Genomic DNA, 18509 nt, shown 5'->3' with positions numbered 1-18509 from the left:
CATGATATCACGGGGGAATTCGGGGGAAACAGCCCCGCAACGCGTCCCGGGGGATGGGGGGGTCACGGAGCTTCTCCGTGACGTCATCACCCGCGCGGGTGACGTCACGCCGTGCCCCCGAAACCCCGCCTCGTTTTGGGCCTCTCGCGCCGCCGTCGGAGGGCAGGAAGTCCCGCGAGAGGAAGAGCGGGGAAGTCTCGCGTGAGCGAGGAGCGAGTGCGACGCGGAGCGGCCGCGGTACGGCAGCGGAACCGGGACCGGGACCGGGAATCGCGACCGGGAATCGCGACCGGGAATCGTGACAGGGGCCGGGATCGCGACCGGGACAGGCGGGCTAGGCGCCGGCAGCGGCACCGGGAGCGGCACCGGAACAACACAGGCGCCGGCGGAGCGAAGCCAGGCCAGGCCGCGGTCTAGAGGGGAGCGGATCCCGCGGGTGAGGGAGGCGGCGGCGGCGGGAAAGCGACGGGAGCGTTCAGAGCATCCCCCGCAGCCTTAGAGCACCTTCAGACCTACCCGAGCCTCCCCTCAGCACACCCCAGACCCTTCCAGGAGACCCCTGGATTGTCTGAGAGCTCACGGAGCACCCCTAGCCTCCTCCAGCTTTCCCTCAGTTCCCCCCGCCAGAATTCCCCAGACCCCTCAGAACACCCGCAAGTACCCCGGCGCATCTCTAAGAACTCCTCAGGACACCCCCAGATCCCTCCCGCCTCCTCTCAGAACCCCCAAGACCCTCCTGAAGGCCCCCCGTGCCCCCCAGTCCTCCTAGCCATGTCGGACAGCGAGGACAGCAACTTCTCGGAGGACGAGAGCGAGCGCAGCAGCGACGACGGCGACGACAACGAGGTGAGGCCGAAGGCTCGGGGGGATGCTGGGGGTTTTTGCGGGGGTCCCGGGGGTCCCTGACCCCTCCCTTCCCCCGCGGCCCCGCCAGGCCGAGGAGCAGCGCGGGGGGGGCAGCGGGAAGGAGGAGGCAGAGGAGGAGGAGGAGGAAGAGGAAGAGGAGGAGGAGGAGGAATACGATGAGGAGGAGGAGGAGGAGGAAGACGACGATCGCCCGGCCAAGAAACCGCGGCACGGGGGGTTCATCCTTGATGAGGCCGGTGAGGGAACGGCTGGGGAGTTGGGGGGATTCTGGGGGCGTTTTGGGGGTCTCCAGGCCCCTAACCCCCTCTCCCCGTGTGTTCCCCTCAGATGTGGATGATGAGTACGAGGATGAAGATCAGTGGGAGGACGGGGCCGAGGATATCCTGGAGAAAGGTGTGGATTGAGGGGGCCTTCCCCACCCCGGGGGGCTGTGGGGAGGAGGGGGGAAGCCCTGAGTAGGGGGGATCCCCACTCCCCCCCAACCCCTTTTCCTCCAATCCCTTTTTTCATCCCTTAAGACCCCCTTTTCCCTAAATTCCCTTTTCTCCCCCAAATCCCCTATAACCCCCAAATCCCCTTTCCGCCTATCTCTTTTCCTGAGTGGGGGTCCCCAGTCACCCTTCCCCACATCCGCCCCTCCATCTCATCTGCTCTCGCCTGGGGCTTTTCCGTTGCTTTTTTTTCCCCCCCAAATCCCCAATTTTCCCCCATTCCTTGGTTTTGCTGTTGATTTACTTCATCCTCCACCGTCACCTTGTCCCCGGGGCAGAGGAGATTGAAGGTAAGAACCCCCATCCCCCAATTCTGGGGGTCCCTGGAATTCCCACCCCTCCCAAATCCCAAATCCTGATCCCAGCTTCAACGTTCCTCTCTGTCCTCTTCCTCAGCCTCCAACATCGACAATGTGGTGCTGGACGAGGATCGCTCAGGAGCACGGCGGCTCCAGAACCTCTGGAGGTGACCCTGGACACCCCCTCGTGTCCCCCTCCACCTCGTTTTCATTCTTTTCCTTCAGTTTACCCATTTTTCTCTTACTTCCCCGAATTCTCCCTTCATTTTTCACTGTTTTTCTCTTACTTCTCACTGTTTCTCCCTAGTTTTTCCCTGATTTTCTCCCATTTTCCTCGCCCAGGGACCAGCGGGAGGAGGAGCTGGGCGAGTACTACATGAAGAAATACGCCAAGTCTTCGGTGGGGGAGACGTGAGTAACACTCCCTGTCCCCCGTCATCTGTCACCATCCCTGTTGTGACAGGGTGGAGTCCCCTGGCCACGCCCACCCCAATTTTCCCTGATCTTGGGGCGCTTCCCTTTTTTTTCCAGAGTTTATGGAGGCTCTGATGAGCTGTCAGATGATATCACCCAGCAGCAGCTGCTTCCTGGCGTCAAGTGAGTTTCTGGGGGGAAAATTAGGAGTTTTGGGGAGAAAAACTGGAAATTTGGGTCAGAATTCGGTGGAATGAGAATTCACCTGGGGAAAAAAGGGGGAATTTGTGTCAGACCCTCTCCAGTAACGAGGTTTTGTTGGCCCTCACAGGGACCCCAATCTCTGGACAGTCAAGTGCAAGGTGGGTGTCAGGGGAGGTATCTAAATCCTGCCTTTTGCACCCAAGTCTTCCTTTTCATGCCCAGAATTCCGTTTTTGAGCCCAAATTTTCCTTTCTTTCCCCCAAACCTTGCTGTTTTGTGCCCAGATCGGGGAGGAGCGCGCCACGGCCGTCGCCCTCATGCGCAAGTTCATCGCCTACCAGTACACGGAGACTGTGAGCACTGGGGGTACTGGGGACACTGGGGGGACACTGGGATGGCACTGGTGTCACACTGCTGTCCCTGCCGTCCCCAGCCGTTGCAGATCAAGGCGGTGGTGGCCCCCGAGCACGTGCGGGGCTACCTGTATGTCGAGGCCTACAAGCAGACCCACGTCAAGCAGGCCATTGAGGGCGTGGGCAACCTGCGCCTGGGCTACTGGAACCAACAGATGGTGCCCATCAAGGAGATGACCGATGTCCTCAAGGTGGTCAAGGAGGTCACCAACCTCAAGCCCAAGGCCTGGGTGCGACTCAAGAGGGGCATCTACAAGGACGACATTGCCCAGGTGAGGGGGGACACAGGGCAGGGAAAGGGGACACACCTGAGCGGGGGGAACACCCTCCTGGCCAGCACAGAACTCACCATGGCTGTGGGCACAGGTGGATTACGTGGAGCCCAGCCAGAACCAGATCTCCCTCAAGATGATCCCCAGGATCGACTTCGACCGGATCAAGGCCCGGATGAGCCTGGTGAGGGGAGAGTCACCCGGGGTGGGTGGGGGGATCCCTGTGCTATCAGAGAGGGAGTTCCGTGGGGCCCAGCAGTGGATCCCTGGCACCAGGATCCCTGGGCCTGGGCAGATCAGCACAGGTGGGTGGATCCCTGGCGAATGGATCTCTGACAGTGAGTAGATCCCCAGCAGGGGTTGGATCCCCACAGGCAGATCCCATATTGGTGGATCCCCATGCTGGGTGGGTCCCTGTTACTAGATCCCATTGCTGGGTGGATCTCTGGCAGTGAGTGGATTCCCTGAGCAGATCCCCCTCTCCCCTCCTGCCTGCAGAAGGACTGGTTTGCCAAACGCAAGAAGTTCAAACGGCCGCCCCAGCGCCTCTTCGACGCCGAGAAGATCCGGTAGGACCCGATCCTGAGGAATCCCCCGGGGTCCACTGACCCTGAAGTGACCCTGGGTGTCCCTGCAGGTCCCTGGGCGGGGATGTGGCCTCTGACGGCGACTTCCTGATCTTCGAGGGCAACCGGTACAGCCGGAAAGGGTTCCTGTTCAAAAGCTTTGCCATGTCAGCTGTGGTGAGCCTCAGATCTGCTCCTTCTGGCCCAAAATCCACCACTTGGAACCTAAGATCCTGTTTGAACCCCAAATGCACATGCTGGAACCCAAAATCCACTTGTTTGAACCCAAAATCCTTCTGTTCCAGCCACAATCTGCCTGCTTGTGCCCCAAACCCCCCTGGATTGAGCCTGGTTCGGGTTGGGATTGTTTGGGCTGAACCAGGGCAATTCCAGGACATTTGGGCACAATTCAGGGGTCAGTTTGGGGTGAACCAGGGCACTGTGGGATGGACACAGGCCTGCTTTGAGCCCCAAACCCCATTTTGGGGCAGGAAGGAACAATTTGCGGCCAACCTGTGTGATTTTTCCCCTACCCCAGATCACCGAGGGGGTCAAACCCACCCTGTCCGAGCTGGAGAAATTTGAGGACCAACCTGAGGGCATCGACCTGGAGGTGGTGACTGAGAGCACCGGTATGGGATCCGCCCCTGCCCATTCCCAGACCCTAAAAAACCTCCCAAATTCCCTAAAATCACCCTAAATCCCTCCCAAAACCCTATAGGAAAAGAGCGGGAACACAATTTCCAGCCAGGGGACAACGTGGAGGTGTGCGAGGGGGAGCTCATTAACCTGCAGGGCAAAATCCTCAGCGTGGACGGCAACAAAATCACCATCATGCCCAAGCACGAGGACCTCAAGGTCTGCAAATCCCAAAAGAACCCCTTTGGGACTCCTTTTTTGGGTTGTAAAACGGGAATTTGGGGTTTTTCCCAGGATATGTTGGAGTTCCCGGCGCAGGAGCTGAGGAAGTATTTCAGGATGGGTGATCACGTGAAGGTGATCGCTGGGCGCTTCGAGGGCGACACTGGGCTCATCGTCAGGGTGGAGGAAAACTTCGTGATCCTCTTCTCAGACCTCACCATGCATGAGGTGGGAATGGGGGAAAAAACGGGAAAGTGGGAAAAAATGGGGAAAAAATAGGGTGAAGTGTGTAAAAATGGGGAAAAAATAGCAGAAAAGGAGGGTAAAGTGGGATAAAAATGGGGGGAAGCAGGGAATGGAGGAGAAGTTTGTGATCCTGTTCTTGGATCTCACAATACGTGACGTAAAATATGAGGAAAAACGGGGAGAAGTGGAAAATAAACAGAAAAAATTTGGGAAAAACCCAGGAAAATTGAGTAAAAATGGAAAAAGCAGGAAAAACACTGGAAAATCTGGGGAAAACTGGGAAAATGGTTTGGGGTGAAAGTGGGTGTTTTTGGTGCAATTGCAGTGGATTTTTCCCCTTTTCCCGCTCCTAGCTGAAAGTGCTGCCCCGGGATCTGCAGCTCTGCTCCGAGACGGCCTCAGGGGTGGATGTGGGGGGGCAGCACGAGTGGGGGGAGCTGGTGCAGCTGGACCCCCAAACCGTGGGGGTCATCGTGCGCCTCGAGCGGGAAACCTTCCAGGTGAGACCCCCCCCAAAAAAATTCTCCCAAAAGTCCCCCAGAGCCCACCCCAAAATCCCTGGAGAAGCTCCACGGAGCTCCCAGAGGCACCCCATGCCCCAAACCCACCCCAAATTCTCTTTCAAGGTGGGTCCCAAACCCCCATATTTGGGAGTCCTTGAAGTCCCCTACCAGTTGAGCCCCAGGTGTATCCTGGGGGGTCTCTAGGGGTGTCCACTGAGCCCTCCTGTGTCTCCAGGTGCTGAACATGTACGGCAAGGTGGTGACCGTGCGGCACCAGGCTGTCACCAGGAAGAAGGACAATCGCTTTGCTGTGGCCTTGGACTCGGAGCAGAACAATATCCACGTCAAGGACATCGTCAAAGTCATCGACGGTCCCCACTCGGTGGGTCTGGGAGGGTCTCTGGGGGCTCCTCAGGACATCTTGGGGGGCTCTGTGCGGATTGGGGAGGTTGGAGGCTCCTTGGGGCTCTTTGTGGCATTTAGAGGGTAACTGGGACGTTTCAGGGGCTCCATGTGGCATTTTGGGTGAGTTTTGGAGTCCTTGAGGTGTTTTCAGGGGGGTTCTTCGGGTGTTTGGGGGGATCCTCGGGATGTTTTGGGGTTTCCTTTGGACATTTTGGGGGCGTTCTGCGGTATTTTGGGAGCTCCTCACGGCGTGTGGGAGCTCCCTGCTCTGTTGAGGTTCCTCCTGCCTCCCCACTGTGTCCAGGTGCTCCTCTCACTCCCCTCCCTCTCCCCCTATATTTCCTGTGGGAATCCCCAGGAATTTTGGGAGATCTCATCCCTTTTTCCCCCCCCACCCCAAAAAGGGCCGCGAGGGTGAAATTCGTCACCTCTTCCGGGGCTTCGCCTTCCTGCACTGCAAGAAGCTGGTGGAGAACGGGGGGATGTTTGTCTGCAAGACCCGGCACCTGGTGTTGGCGGGGGGCTCCAAGGTCAGAATTTTCCCCTAGAACCCCCAAGTTTTCCCAATTTTCCCCCATTCCAACCCTGTTTCTCCTCCAGCCCCGCGACGTCACCAACTTCGCTGTGTGCAGCTTTGCACCGATGTCCCCGCGCATCAGCAGCCCCATGCACCCCAGCGGGGCCGGTGAGTGCCTTTGGGGGGGTCCCGGGGGGTTTTGGGGACCCTTAGGGACCCCCTTGACCTCCCCCGTGCCCCCCAGGGCAGCGGGGCGGCTTTGGGGCCGGGGGTCTGAGCAGAGGGCGTGGCCGGCGCGACAACGACCTCATTGGGCAGACAGTGCGGATCTCTCAGGGACCCTACAAAGGTGGGTGTGGGCTCTCCCGCCCCCCAGAAACCCCCTCGGGGGGTGTCCCCAAACCCTCTGACCCCCCCAAACCCCCCCAGGGTACATTGGGGTGGTCAAGGATGCCACGGAGTCAACGGCACGCGTGGAGCTGCACTCGACCTGCCAGACCATCTCTGTGGACAGGCAGCGACTGACCACTGTGTGAGTGGGGGGACAGCCCCAGGGACACTCCCACGGGGTGGGACAGGCCTGGAGACTCTCCTGTGGGGGTGGGTGTGACCACCTAAGGGTCAGGATGCTCCTTGAGACCCCCCAGATGGTCTTGGATCCCCCCCCCAATGGGTCCTTGTGACCCCCACTGGAGCCCCCGGATCTTTTCGGGGTCCCTGTTCTCTCCTGACACCCCTGTGTCCCCTCAGGGGGTCCCGGCGCCCCGGGGGTCTCACCTCGGCCTACGGGAGAACCCCCATGTACGGCTCCCAGACCCCCATGTACGGCTCGGGGTCCCGCACCCCCATGTACGGCTCGCAGACCCCTCTGCACGACGGTGAGTGGGGACTCTGGGGACATTGGGAGACAATTCCAGGACATTTGGGCACAATTCGGGGACAATTCAAGACATTTGGGGACATTCAGGAACACTTGGGGACCATTCAGAGATGATTTGGAGGGTTTCAGCCCAGGGTGGGGGGTGATGGTGTTTTTGGTGTGACTCCCAGGAAGTTGCACCTCCACTTGGGGTCACGGACTGTGAGCGGGGGGCTTGGAAGGGGCTCTGGGGACAATTTGGGGATGATTCAGGGGTCCCCACGCAGTGGGCGGGTTCAAGGGAGGTGACAACGTTTTTGGGGTGCCCCCCCAGGAAGCCGCACCCCCCACTACGGGTCCCAGACCCCCCTGCACGACGGGAGCAGGACCCCGGCCCAGAGTGGGGCCTGGGACCCCAACAACCCCAACACCCCCTCGAGGTGAGACCCTCCCCTCAACCCCCAAAAAACCCCAAACCACCCCCAAAATAACCCAAATAACCCCAACATGCCCTCAAGGTTAGACCCCCCCCAAATAATCCCTCTACCCCTCCCCAGTTTGGGGCTCCCCCTCCCTGATTTCCTCCCACTTGTCACCCCCTCCTCATTCCAAACCCCAGTTCCTCTTTCTTTGTCACCCCTTCCCCAATTCCTCCCCATTTGGGGCTCTGCCTCTCCAAAATCCCCCCAGTCTGTCTCGGGGTGGGGGGTGGGTCCCATTTTTGGGGCCCCCTCCCCAAATTTCCCCCCCCCAGGGCGGATGAGGACTTCGAGTACGGCTTTGAGGACGAGCCCACGCCGTCCCCGCAGGGTTATGGGGGCACCCCGAACCCCCAAACCCCAGGGTACCCCGACCCTGCATCCCCACAAGTCAGCCAGCCCTACAACCCTCAGACGCCTGGCACGCCTGCCATGTGAGTGGGGACCCCAGAAATCCACCCCAAAATCTGTTGGGTTGGACGTGCCAGAATACGGGCAGTGGAGGGGCTTGAAATGGGGTTGGAAAGGGGGAATGGTTCTGGGGTTTGGGGGGTGGAGGACCCCAAAATGCTGCTGGAGGTGGGAAATGGCTCCTGGAGACCCCAAATCATGGGGTTTGGGCAGCTGAATGGGCTGAGGGACCCCAAATCCTGCTTTGGGTGGATGGCAGGAGCCCAAAATGTTCCTTGAAAGGAGGAAACCACTCCTGGGGAACCTCTAGCTCCCCCCTAGGACCCTCCAAACACCCTCTTCCATTCCCTGGGAGCCCCTGAAGCCCCCCAGGTGTGACCCCCGGCACCTCACCTCTCCCCAGGTACAACACGGAGCAGTTCTCGCCCTACGCCGTCCCCTCCCCGCAGGGCTCCTACCAGCCCAGCCCCTCCCCACAGAGCTACCACCAGGTTGCCCCGAGCCCCGTGGGCTACCAGAACACGCACTCGCCGGCCAGCTACCACCCCACGCCCTCGCCAATGGCGTATCAGGTACCCCTGAGACCCCTGAAACACCCCCAGAAACACCAAACCATCCCCAGTACCAGAGTCCACCCCCAGCCCTGTGGGCTGCCAGATCACCCCTTAGTGGCCACTGAATATCCTTTGTCTAAGGGGTTTATCAGGTACCCCCAGAACCCCCTGGGACCCCCCAAACCTTCCCCAGTATCCAGAGCCTCTCCCCTAGCCCCCTGGGCTCCCAGCTCACTCCTCAGGGGCCACAGACTGTGCCTCAGGTAGCCGATAAGCCCCCATGGGTCATCAGGTACCCCAGGACCCCCCAGGGTTGTCGAAATCCACTGTAGAGCCCCCCCAAGAGCCTTGTAGCCCCCCTAGATTCCCCTACACCCCCCTAAACCCCTTTGTAGGCCCCCAAAACCCCTAATAATAACCCCAAACACCTTTCAAACCCCCTTGTAGCCCCTTAACCTCCCGCAAACCCCTTTTACCTCCCTTTACCCCTCTAACAGCGTTCCCATGTTCCCCCAGGCCAGCCCCAGCCCTAGCCCGGTGGGCTACAGCCCGATGACCCCCGGGGCGCCGTCCCCAGGCGGGTACAACCCCCACACCCCCGGCTCGGGCATCGAGCCCAGCGCGGGCGATTGGGTGACCACGGACATCCAGGTCAAGGTCCGGGACTCCTACCTGGACAGCGCGGCCGTGGGGCAGACTGGGGTCATCCGCAGCGTCACGGTCAGAGCCCGCACGGGGAGGGGGCTGCGGGGTTTGGGGAGGAATCTGGGGGGAGTGGGAAGGGGGAGAACCATCCCCGCACCCTCCTGGCTCCATTTTCTGGTTTTGGAGGAAGGGGGTTGGGTGTCTCCCACAAGGCTGAGCCCCTCGGCTCCCCCCAGGGCGGGATGTGCTCGGTGTACCTGAAGGACAGCGAGAAGGTGGTCAGTGTGTCCAGCGAGCACCTGGAGCCTGTCACACCCACCAAGAGCAACAAGGTGGGACACCCCAAGCTGCCTCTGTGCCTCCCCAGACCCTTCTGGGAACCTTACAAACTCCCTCTGTGAACCCCCAGGAGCCCCTCAAACCCTTTTGTATTCCCCCAAGCCTTCCTGGGATCCCCGTGAGTGTCCCCAAACCCCTCTGAGACCCCCCAGGATCCTCTCAAACAACTCTTTCCCACCCAGGTGAAGGTGATCCTGGGCGAGGACCGTGAGGCCACCGGGATCCTGCTGAGCATCGACGGTGAGGACGGGATCGTGCGCATGGACCTGGAGGAGCAGCTCAAGATCCTCAACCTGCGCTTCCTGGGGAAGCTGCTCGAGGCCTGAGGTCTGAGAGGAAGTTGCACCCACCCTGCAATCCTCCTGCCCCTTTTCTCCCCCTCTTCTCCCCCTTTTCTCCCCGTTTTCCCCTGTTTTCTGCTTCTCCCCCACCTTTTTTGTCCCCCTGTTTATTGTAACCAGGTTTTAGGCATCGAATAAAGAACTGGAGGTGCATCAGTGTTTTGCGATTGGGATGAGAAGGTGTGCAGAGGGGTGTGAGGGTTTGAGCCCAACCACCTGTGCTCCCTTGGGGGGAAGCCCAGAGGGAGTTGGGAGGCACATGGGGGCTTTTGGGGCGGGGTTGGGGTCGGTTTTGGGGCCACTTTCAGGGGGTTTGGGGCCACTTTCAGGGGGTCGTGGCCCCGCCACTGACCCGGGCCCGGCTCCACGTGTTTCCCCGGTTTATTACCACCTCGGCCAGCGCTTGCCCTGATTGGCTACCGCTCCTCTGGCCCTGCCTCCCCCGTGCTGCCATTGGCAGCTTTCCGCGCTCCCGTTGGCCAGCGGCCGCCGCGTACCGCCCCCCGCTCTCTGCTCCCGCCTGTGATTGGTTCTCCCTTCTCTGACCGCACCGATCCGATTGGCTGCCCCTCCCGCGCCGGCGCTTTGCCGTACAACAACATGGCGGCGTCCGCGGCGGGGCGAGCGGCTGCCTGGGGGGTCCGCGCGGCCCTCGGGGCGCGGCGGGGACGGGCCGCGACCTCCGCGCTGCCACCTCCGGGCCCCGCCGGGCCCCGCCGCGCCCTCAGCGGCCCCGCCGCGGGCCCCGACACTGCCGCGGTGCTGCGGGAGCGGCTGCGGCAGCACCAGGTGGGGACACGGCGGGAGACGGGGGGACACGTGGGGGGGCCGCGCGTGGCCGTCCCCCCGAGGGGGCGCGTCCGGGGGTCCCCAAAAGTCCTCGGCCACCCCCGGGAGTCCCCAGGGGTCGCGGGAGGCTCGGGAGTGTCTCCAAGTGTCCCTCCGCAGGTGGCCGGGGTCCCCACCTCGTCCCCAGGTGTCCCCAGGCTTCACCTGTCCCCCGTGGCCCCGCCCGAGCCTCCGATCTGTGTCCCCGCAGGTGACTGGAGATCCCTCTCCAGGTGTCCCACTCGGTGTCCCCCCCGCTCTCACGTGTCCCCCATGTCCCCCCGCAGGTGACCGCTTTGTCCCCCCCACCGTGTCCTCAAGTGTCACCTGTGTCCCCTCGATGTCGCCTCTCAGTATCCCCCACTGTCCCCGGGTCTGACCTTCCCTGCAGGTTACTGGGGACCATCCCCCCCCAGTGTCCTCCTGTGTCCCCCGGTGTCGCCGGGCCTGACGTGTCCCCGCTATCCCCGCAGGTGGCCGGGGACACCCCTGGCCCGCAGGACGAGGACCCGGCGCGAGGGTCGCTGCGGCGCCTGGCGCTGCGCCTGGGGGGGCTCCTGGCAGCCACCGGGGGGGTGGCCGTGCTCTACATCTTCGGTGCGTCCCCAAGTGTCCCCCCGTGTCCCTTTGGATCCTCCTGTGTCCTCCCGTGTCCCCTGTCCCCCCACAATGGCCCTGAGCAGTATCCCCGCATTGTCCCCAAATGTCTCCCTCTGTCTACAAAGTCCCCCTTTGTATCTCCCCTGTTCCCCGCCATGGCCCTGGTCAGTGTCCCCCTGTGTCCCCCCAGTGTCCCCTCACATCCCATCGTGTCCCCCCCCGAGACTCTCGGGGGACACTGAGGGGACACTGATCGATGTCCCCCCAATGTCCCCCCGCAGGCAGCAATGCAGTGGACGAGCACGGGGAAAAGGTGAGGGGACAAAGCAGGGGATGTCCCTAAAGGGAAAAAATTGTCTCCAAAAAGGGTGGCAGGTCCCCGAGGGGGAGGGGAGATGCCCAGGGAGGGTATCCTGTCCCCAAAGCCCCCCCGTCCCTGCCCACAGTGTCACTTTTGTCACCCAAAGCCCTTTTTGGCACCATCTGGGACTGGACGGGGGGGGGCGGGGGTGGGGGACATCCGGGGGACAAGGGGACATCAAAGGGGGTGGTTGGGGGTGACAATGACCCGGGGGGGGACGACAGGACGTGAGGCCAGTGTCACCTACCTGCGAATTGTCCCTGTCCCCCAGGCTGGCCCTCCCTCCTCTATGTCCCCTCAATGTCCCTTTAATGTCCCCTCAATGTCCCCCACAGATTCCTGATGAGTTCGACAGCGGTGAGTGACCCCCAGGAGGAAGGGGGGACAGGGGAGGGGACATCCCAATGCCACCACCCAGTGCCATTTGTCACCTCGGTGTCACCCCCAGCACCTTTCACGCCCCAATGTGACCCAAAAGTGGCTTTTTTGGGGGGTCTTTTGGGCTGGGACAGGGAGGGAAGGACACTGTGCCCTCCTGGGGGGGTCTCTGTCCCCTCTGGGGGTCACTGTGCCCCCCTGGGGACATTGGGGTCTCACGGGGGTTCTGCAGACCCTGTGGGGATCAGACACCTCCGGAGGACCTTCAAGTACTTCAAGGATTACAGACAGGTGGGATGTGGGGGAGATTTGGGGGAGGTTTGGGGGGTCTTGGGGTGTCCCCAGGGGTGGGGGAGGGTCTGTCACCATGCCCCAGGGATTTGTCACCCACTTTGTCCCCGGGTTTGGGGCTGTTTGGTGACACCATCCTGGGGAAAGGGACGAGGGTTGGGGGGATCCTGGGGAAATTTTGGAGGGGTACCTCTAGTTTGGGGTCCTTGTCTCTCTTTGGGGGTTCCTGTCTCCATTTGGAGGCTCCCTGTCCCTATTTGAGGGTCCCTATCCCAGTGGGAGTGTCCCTGTCCCCTCCATGTCCCCGTTTGGGGTGTCCCTGTCCCCCCCATGTCCCCATTTGGGGTGTCCCTTGCCCCACTGTGCCCCCCATGTCCTCCCCAGATGATCATCGAGCCCACAAGCCCCAAGCTGCTGCCAGACCCCCTGCGGGAACCCTACTACCAGCCCCCCTACACGCTGGTCATCGAGCTCACGGGGGTCCTGCTGCACCCCGAGTGGTCGGTGAGTGACCCCAAACCCCCCAGAGCCCCAGACCCGGCTGGTCTTGGGGGCTGCTCCAAAAAAACCTCAAAACTCAAAACACGCCTCAAAGAGTCCCCTCAAAATCACTCAGAAGCGCCTCAAAGGCTCCCCCAGATCCCTCAAAATATTCCCAAACCTGCCAAATTTTCCCCTAAAACGCAGCTGGTGACAGGCTGGAGGTTCAAGAAGCGCCCAGGCATCGAACACCTCCTGCAGCAGCTGGCGCCGCTCTACGAGATCGTTGTCTTCACCTCTGAGACCGGGATGGTAAGGGGGCAGTTCGGGGGAATTTGGGGATTTTGGGGGGTTTGGGAAGGTTTCAAGGGGTCTGTGGGGTTCATGAAGGCATTTCTGGGGCACTTTGAGGGGGGTTTTGTGTTGTTTGGGGATGGTGAAGGAAACTTGAGGGGTTTTGGGAGGCTTGATGGCTCAGGAACACCCCAAAAAAAATCCCAAAACAATCAAAAAAACACCACAAGAAAACACCCCAAAACCCTCAAAAAACCACCCTGAAACCAAAGTAGAATGGGGGAGAGTCATCCCCATCCCCATCCGGCTGCATTTTGGAGGGAGTTTGGGGCTTTCTGGGGGTCTCCTGCGAGGCTGCTGAGGGGGATGGAGACCCCTGCCCAGGACCCCCTTGGGAGGGGTCTCAGGATGGCCCTAAACCCCCTGAATTGACCCCAAACTGCCCCCCAGACAGCGTTCCCACTGATCGACAGCATCGACCCGCACGGCTTTGTGTCCTATCGGCTCTTCCGCGACGCCACGCGCTACATGGAGGGACACCACGTCAAGGTTTGGGCTCTGGGGGGTTCCCAGCCGCCCCCAGCCCCCGTTTTGGGGCCAAATTCCCAGCTTTGGGGTCCCCCCACAGGATATCTCGTGCCTGAACCGGGACCCGGCGCGGGTGGTGGTGGTGGATTGGCGCCGAGACTCGTTCCGGCTGCAGCCCTACAACGGGCTGGCCTTGCCGCGCTGGGACGGCAGCTCTGAGGACAGGGCGCTCTACGACCTTGCTGCGTTCCTCAAAAGTGGGTGAAATGCCCTGAAATACCCCAGAAACGCCTTTAAACATGCCAAAGATCCCTCCAAACCCAGCCACAATCCATCAAAATCCACACAGAATTTATTAAACCCATCCAAACCCACCCAAACCCTGGTGGCTCTGAGGACAGGACGCTCTATGATCTCAGTGCCTTCCTCAAGAATGGGTGAAACACCCCAAAAATATCCTAAAACACACCAAAAAATCCTAAAACCTGCCCAAAGCTATCCAGAATCGATCCACATTCACCCAAAATCCATCCAAATTCACCCAAAATCCATGCAAACCCTCCAAAATGCATCAACTCCCCCCAAAAAAACTCTCAAACCTCCTTTCTAAGTCCTCCAACACAAACCCCAAGTGCCCTTAAACCCCCAAACCCATTGTGTCCCTCCCCAAAATCCCTCAACTCCACCCAAATCTGTGTCCCCCGTTCCCAGCCATCGCCCTGAGCGGAGTCGAGGATGTGCGAACGGTGCTGGAGAATTATTCCCTGGAGGACGATCCGCTGGCAGCATTCCAGCGGCGCAGGACACGCCTGGAGGAGGTGGGGACACCTGGGAGAACACCTGGGAGAACACCTGGGTGGGTCAGGGGACCTTTGGGGACCCCCCCGGCCAAAATCCTGGGGTGTTTCATTCCCATTTTGGGAGCAGCGGTGGCTGGAGGAGGTGGAGGGGGCAACAGGGGACAGGCTGGAGGGGTCAGAGGACACCTGGAGGGGTCAGAGGACACCTGTGAGGGATGAGGGACACCTGGAGACTCCCCTGACCCAATCCCGGTGTTTTCTCCCCCAAAAAGGAGGAGCAGCAGCGCCTGGCAGAGCTGGCCCAGGGCAAGAAGCCCACGGGGGCTTTCCTGGGGTCTCTCACCGGGCGCCTCTGGCCGCGCTCCAAGCAGCAGTGACGTCATCGTGACGTCACAGTCGCATCATCGGTGGCGCCGGGCCGGCGTCGGAAGTGGAGGGGGATGACAAAATCTCCCCCTTGCCCCTTTCCCCCATCCCAAATTCCTGGGAACGCTGCAGCCATGGCAGGCAGATCTGGGGGATTGGGGGAGTTTTGGGGGAATTTTGGGAGGGTTGGGGGGATCCCAGCCCCGTTTTGGGGTGAATAAAGGCTGATGTGGAGCTCTGAGAGTGCTGTGGTTTGTGGGGGGAACCTGAGCTGCGTTGGATTGTGGAATTTTGAAGCGTTTTGGGGCAGAATCTCCCTCTTTGGGGAGGGTCTGTGTCCGAATCCTCCTGTCTGGAGAGGTTTTGGGGCTGAATCCCCCTTTTTAGGCGAGAGTTTGGGTCCAAGTCCCCCTTTTTTGGTGGGGGGTTTAGGTCTGAATCTCCTTTTTTTGGGGGCTGGACCTTTTTTCTGTGCGGGGGTGTGGTTTGGGGGCAGAGGGCGGGGCTTGGCCCCTTGAAATGGGTCTGGGGGCATCGCTGGGCTCAGACCCCGCTGAGCCCCGGCCCGGACGAGACCCCCGAGCCGGGACCCCCCCAGACCCGCCATGCTGCTGCCCCTCGCCCTCCTCCTCCTCCTCCTCGGCCTCCCCGCGGTGAGGAGGGGTCCCGGAGGGGGCTCTGGGAATTCGGGGGGAGGTCCTGAGGAGGTTTGGAGGAGTCCTGAGGGGGCGTTTTGGGATTGCCGGGGAGGTTTGGGAGCTGGGGGACCTTTGGGGGAGATTTTGAGGTCCTGAGGAGGTTTTTGGGGTCCTGGGGAAGAGATTTTGGGGCTCGGGGGGGGGAGGAATTTTGGGGCTCGGGGGATTCATTCCCTACCCCCCCCCAGGTTCGGCCCGCGGGGGTCCTGGAGCTGCGGGTGCTGTCGGTCCGGGGGGGTCCCGGGGGGGGCTGCGGGGGTCTCCCCTCCTGCCGCCTCCTCTTCCGCCTCTGCCTGCGACCCCCCGGCGGGAGGGGCTGCACCCTGGGGGTCGCGCAGAGCCCCCCCGGGCCTCCCCCCGCGCCCGGAGCCCCCCGACTCATCCGCCTGCCCTTCGCCTTCCCCTGGCCGGTGAGACCCCTTCCCGAAAGGGGAGAACCCCACCCCAAAATATGAGCCCCCCGGGACCCCCAAGGATGGACGCGACCCCTCCCCAAATTTTGTCCTCCCTCCCAGGGCAGCGTCTCACTCGTGGTTGAGTCCTGGCGGCTGGAGGAGAACGGAGCCCCTGGGGGTGAGGGAGGGGGGAATTGGGGAGGGGGCTGGAAATTGGGGAGTGAAATTTGGGGTCGGGGGCGGAAACGGGAGGTCCCGGCGGGGAAAATGTGGCACAAAAAGGGATTTTGAGGGGAAAAATTAAGATCTCGGGAGAGATTATTGGGGCTGGGGAGGCAAATTGGTGCTGGGGGTCCCGGGGGGGTCTCGGGAGGTCCCTGGGGGGACCGGAGGAGCTGACGCCTGTCCCACCCCCCCCCAGGGCCCCCCCTGCGGCTTTTGGGGCGCGCGGTGTCGCGACAGCGCCTGCGGCCGGGGGGGCCGTGGCGGGGGGGGGCCGGGGGGGGGCTGCGCTTCGGGACTCGCCTGCGCTGCCCCTCCCCCCCCCGCTCCCCCCGCTGCCCCTCCTGCCCCCCCTGCGCCCCCCGAGCCTGCTGGAGCCGCTGCTGCGCCCCCCGTGAGTCACCCCAAAACCTGACCCCCCCGCGACACCCCCCGCGGCGTTTGGAGGTCCCCTGACCCCCCTCTGTCCCCTCAGGGGGCTGTCGGGGTCCCTGTGCCTCCCCCAGCGCCTGCGCCAGCGGCGGCGTTTGCACGGTGAGTGGAACCCCCGGAACCTCCCCGCGACCCCCCCGGGATCGCCCGGGACTTCCCGCGACCCCCCCCGGGATCCCCCGGTACCGGTAACGGCGCTCTCCCCGCAGGGGCACCGGAGCGGCTGCGACAGCCCGGTGGTTCCAGTGACACCTGCGACACCGGCGGCGGCCTTGGATGCACCGGCGGTGGCCCCCGCCGCGGCTCTGGTGGCCCCGCTGGCCCCGGAGGTGGCCCTGGACCCCCCGGCGGTGGCCCCGATGGCCGCGGCGGCGGCTCTAGTGGCCCCGGGGGTGGCCCTGGACGCTCCGGCGGTGGCCACGGTGGCCCCGGTGGCGACCCCCGAAGCCTCGTCCCCGTCCTCGCTACCGTCGGGACAGCTCGTCCCGGTCCCGGACCCTCTCCCGGGGATCCCAGATCCTCTCCCCGAGGTCCCGGGCTCGCTGCCGGGGGTCTCAGATCGTCTTCTGAGGGTCCCTGCGGTCCCCAATGCCCTCCCGGGGCTCCCGGACCCGCTCCCGGGGGTCTCAGACCCTCTCCTGGGGGTCCCGGCCGTGCTCCCGGGCGTCCCGGAGCCGGTTCCGGGGCTCCCAGATCCGCTCCCGGTGACAACAGCCCCTCTCCCGGGGATCCCCTACCCCATCCCGGGGGTCCCGTACCCCCTCCCGGAGGTGCCCCCCTCCCCCTGCGCCCTCGGGCCCTGTTTCAACGGCGGCGCCTGCGCCCCGGACCCTCCCCCCGGGACCCCCGGAATACCCCCCGGGACCCCCGGTTACAGCTGCCGCTGCCCCCCGGGATTCCGTGGCTCCAACTGCGAGCGCCGGGCAGACCGGTGCGACCCGCAGTACTGCCTGAACGGTGAGACTCCCCCCGAACCCGCCCCCTGGTCCCCCAGAAACGCCCCCAAAAGCCCCCGCGACCCCCGGAATCCCAAAACTGAGGCCACGACCCCTCTTTTTTCTCCTCCCTTTTTCTGCATTTCCTTCCGTTCCCTTCTTTTTTCCCCCCCGGATCCCTCTCCCAACTTTTTTGCCTTTCTCCCCTTTCTCCCCTTTCTCCCCTTTCTCCCCTTTATTCCCTTGCCCCTCTTCCCCCCGAATCCCGTTTTTCTCCTTTTTCTCCCTTTTCTCCCTTTTCCGTGCTTCCCCCTCGCCCCTTTTCCCCCATTATTCCCCCCAGGCGGGCAGTGCCGCGACTCCCAAGGCCTCGCTCCACTCTGCCGCTGCCCCCCGGGATTTTCGGGTCGCCGCTGCCAACACAACGCCGACGACTGCACCCCAAACCCCTGCGCCCACGGGGGCACCTGCCAGGATGGCCCCAACTCCTTCACCTGCTCCTGCACTTTGGGATTTGGGGGTCCGCGGTGCCGCCGCCGCGCCGGAGCCTGCGCCCCAAACCCCTGCGCCAACGGCGGCACCTGCTTTACCCATTTTTCGGGTCCCGTCTGCGCTTGTCCCCCCGGATTTATGGGGGTTCGCTGCGAGGAGGAGGTGGGGGGACCCCCCCCGACCCCAAAGCACCGCCCGGCCCCGCTGGCGCTCTGCGCGCTGCCGCTGCTGCTTTTGGGGCCGGGAGTGGGGCTGGCCGTGGCCAGGAGGAGAAGGGGGGGCAGCAGGTGAGGATTTGGGGCATTTGGGATTCAGGGTTTGGGGTTGAAGGGTCGGAGGGGGTCCCACTGGTGTTACTGGGGCCAGGACAGGGGGGTGCAGGTGAGATTTGGGGGGAGTTTGGGGGAATTTGAGGGTGTTTTGTCTGGGGTCTCTCTGGGGGTTCCATGGGGATTTTTGACTCCCTGTGGGTTCCAGGGGGGAATTTGGGGTCTCTCTGGGGGTTCCAGGCACGGATTTTGGGGGTCTCACAGCTGTTGTTGGCAGCAGGACCCCGGCAGACACAGGGGGCACCCCCCGGCTGAGCCCCCCTGGGCCAGAGCGGCGACCACAAAGAGCCTCGGCCACGCGGGTGAGACCCCCGGGACCCCCAATCCCCCCCGAGACCCCCAAACACCCCCCTATAACCCCTCCTTTCTGTCTCCCACAGGTGTGACACCCTCG

The 18509-nt window shown here is 62.7% G+C and overlaps 3 protein-coding genes across 7 annotated transcripts; all 3 read left to right on the top strand.

Moving 5' to 3' along the window:
- Positions 1-14: 14 nt before the first annotated feature.
- On the top strand, positions 15-9839 carry SUPT5H (SPT5 homolog, DSIF elongation factor subunit). 5 transcript variants are annotated; one of them, XM_085044064.1, is made up of 30 exons: positions 15-237; positions 306-436; positions 679-846; positions 935-1103; positions 1195-1260; positions 1755-1824; positions 2000-2068; positions 2189-2254; positions 2403-2433; positions 2560-2628; positions 2709-2960; positions 3055-3144; positions 3459-3529; positions 3598-3703; positions 4065-4158; positions 4248-4384; positions 4460-4615; positions 4987-5133; positions 5372-5518; positions 5946-6071; positions 6142-6226; positions 6303-6407; positions 6488-6590; positions 6809-6936; positions 7252-7357; positions 7672-7830; positions 8211-8379; positions 8878-9081; positions 9243-9338; positions 9528-9839. In XM_085044064.1, the coding sequence occupies exons 1-30, from the start codon at positions 54-56 to the stop codon at positions 9669-9671; spliced, it is 3648 nt and encodes a 1215-aa protein (XP_084900190.1). In that variant the 5' UTR covers positions 15-53; the 3' UTR covers positions 9672-9839. The 5 variants fall into 5 exon arrangements, with proteins under 5 accessions (XP_084900190.1, XP_084900192.1, XP_084900191.1 ...); XM_085044066.1 differs by having other exon boundaries at positions 134-436; positions 761-846; XM_085044065.1 differs by having other exon boundaries at positions 134-436; positions 689-846.
- A 425-nt stretch (positions 9840-10264) lies between these two features.
- On the top strand, positions 10265-14846 carry TIMM50 (translocase of inner mitochondrial membrane 50). Its single transcript, XM_085044141.1, has 11 exons — positions 10265-10475; positions 10988-11111; positions 11396-11427; positions 11811-11832; positions 12086-12144; positions 12529-12648; positions 12832-12936; positions 13369-13467; positions 13547-13703; positions 14158-14264; positions 14519-14846. The coding sequence occupies exons 1-11, from the start codon at positions 10287-10289 to the stop codon at positions 14621-14623; spliced, it is 1119 nt and encodes a 372-aa protein (XP_084900267.1). The 5' UTR covers positions 10265-10286; the 3' UTR covers positions 14624-14846.
- A 285-nt stretch (positions 14847-15131) lies between these two features.
- On the top strand, positions 15132-18501 carry DLL3 (delta like canonical Notch ligand 3). Its single transcript, XM_085044025.1, has 8 exons — positions 15132-15265; positions 15411-15720; positions 15826-15883; positions 16127-16321; positions 16403-16461; positions 16569-17316; positions 17638-18073; positions 18336-18501. Exons 1-8 carry the CDS (start codon positions 15132-15134, stop codon positions 18499-18501), a joined length of 2106 nt encoding a protein of 701 aa, XP_084900151.1.
- The last annotated feature ends 8 nt before the right edge of the window (positions 18502-18509 follow it).

The sequence above is a fragment of the Lichenostomus cassidix genome, unplaced genomic scaffold (genome assembly GCF_008360975.1).
Source record: "Lichenostomus cassidix isolate B80296 unplaced genomic scaffold, HeHo_3.0 HiC_scaffold_35, whole genome shotgun sequence".
Lineage (NCBI taxonomy): Eukaryota > Metazoa > Chordata > Aves > Passeriformes > Meliphagidae > Lichenostomus > Lichenostomus cassidix.
This window is presented reverse-complemented; position numbering and strand designations above follow the sequence as displayed.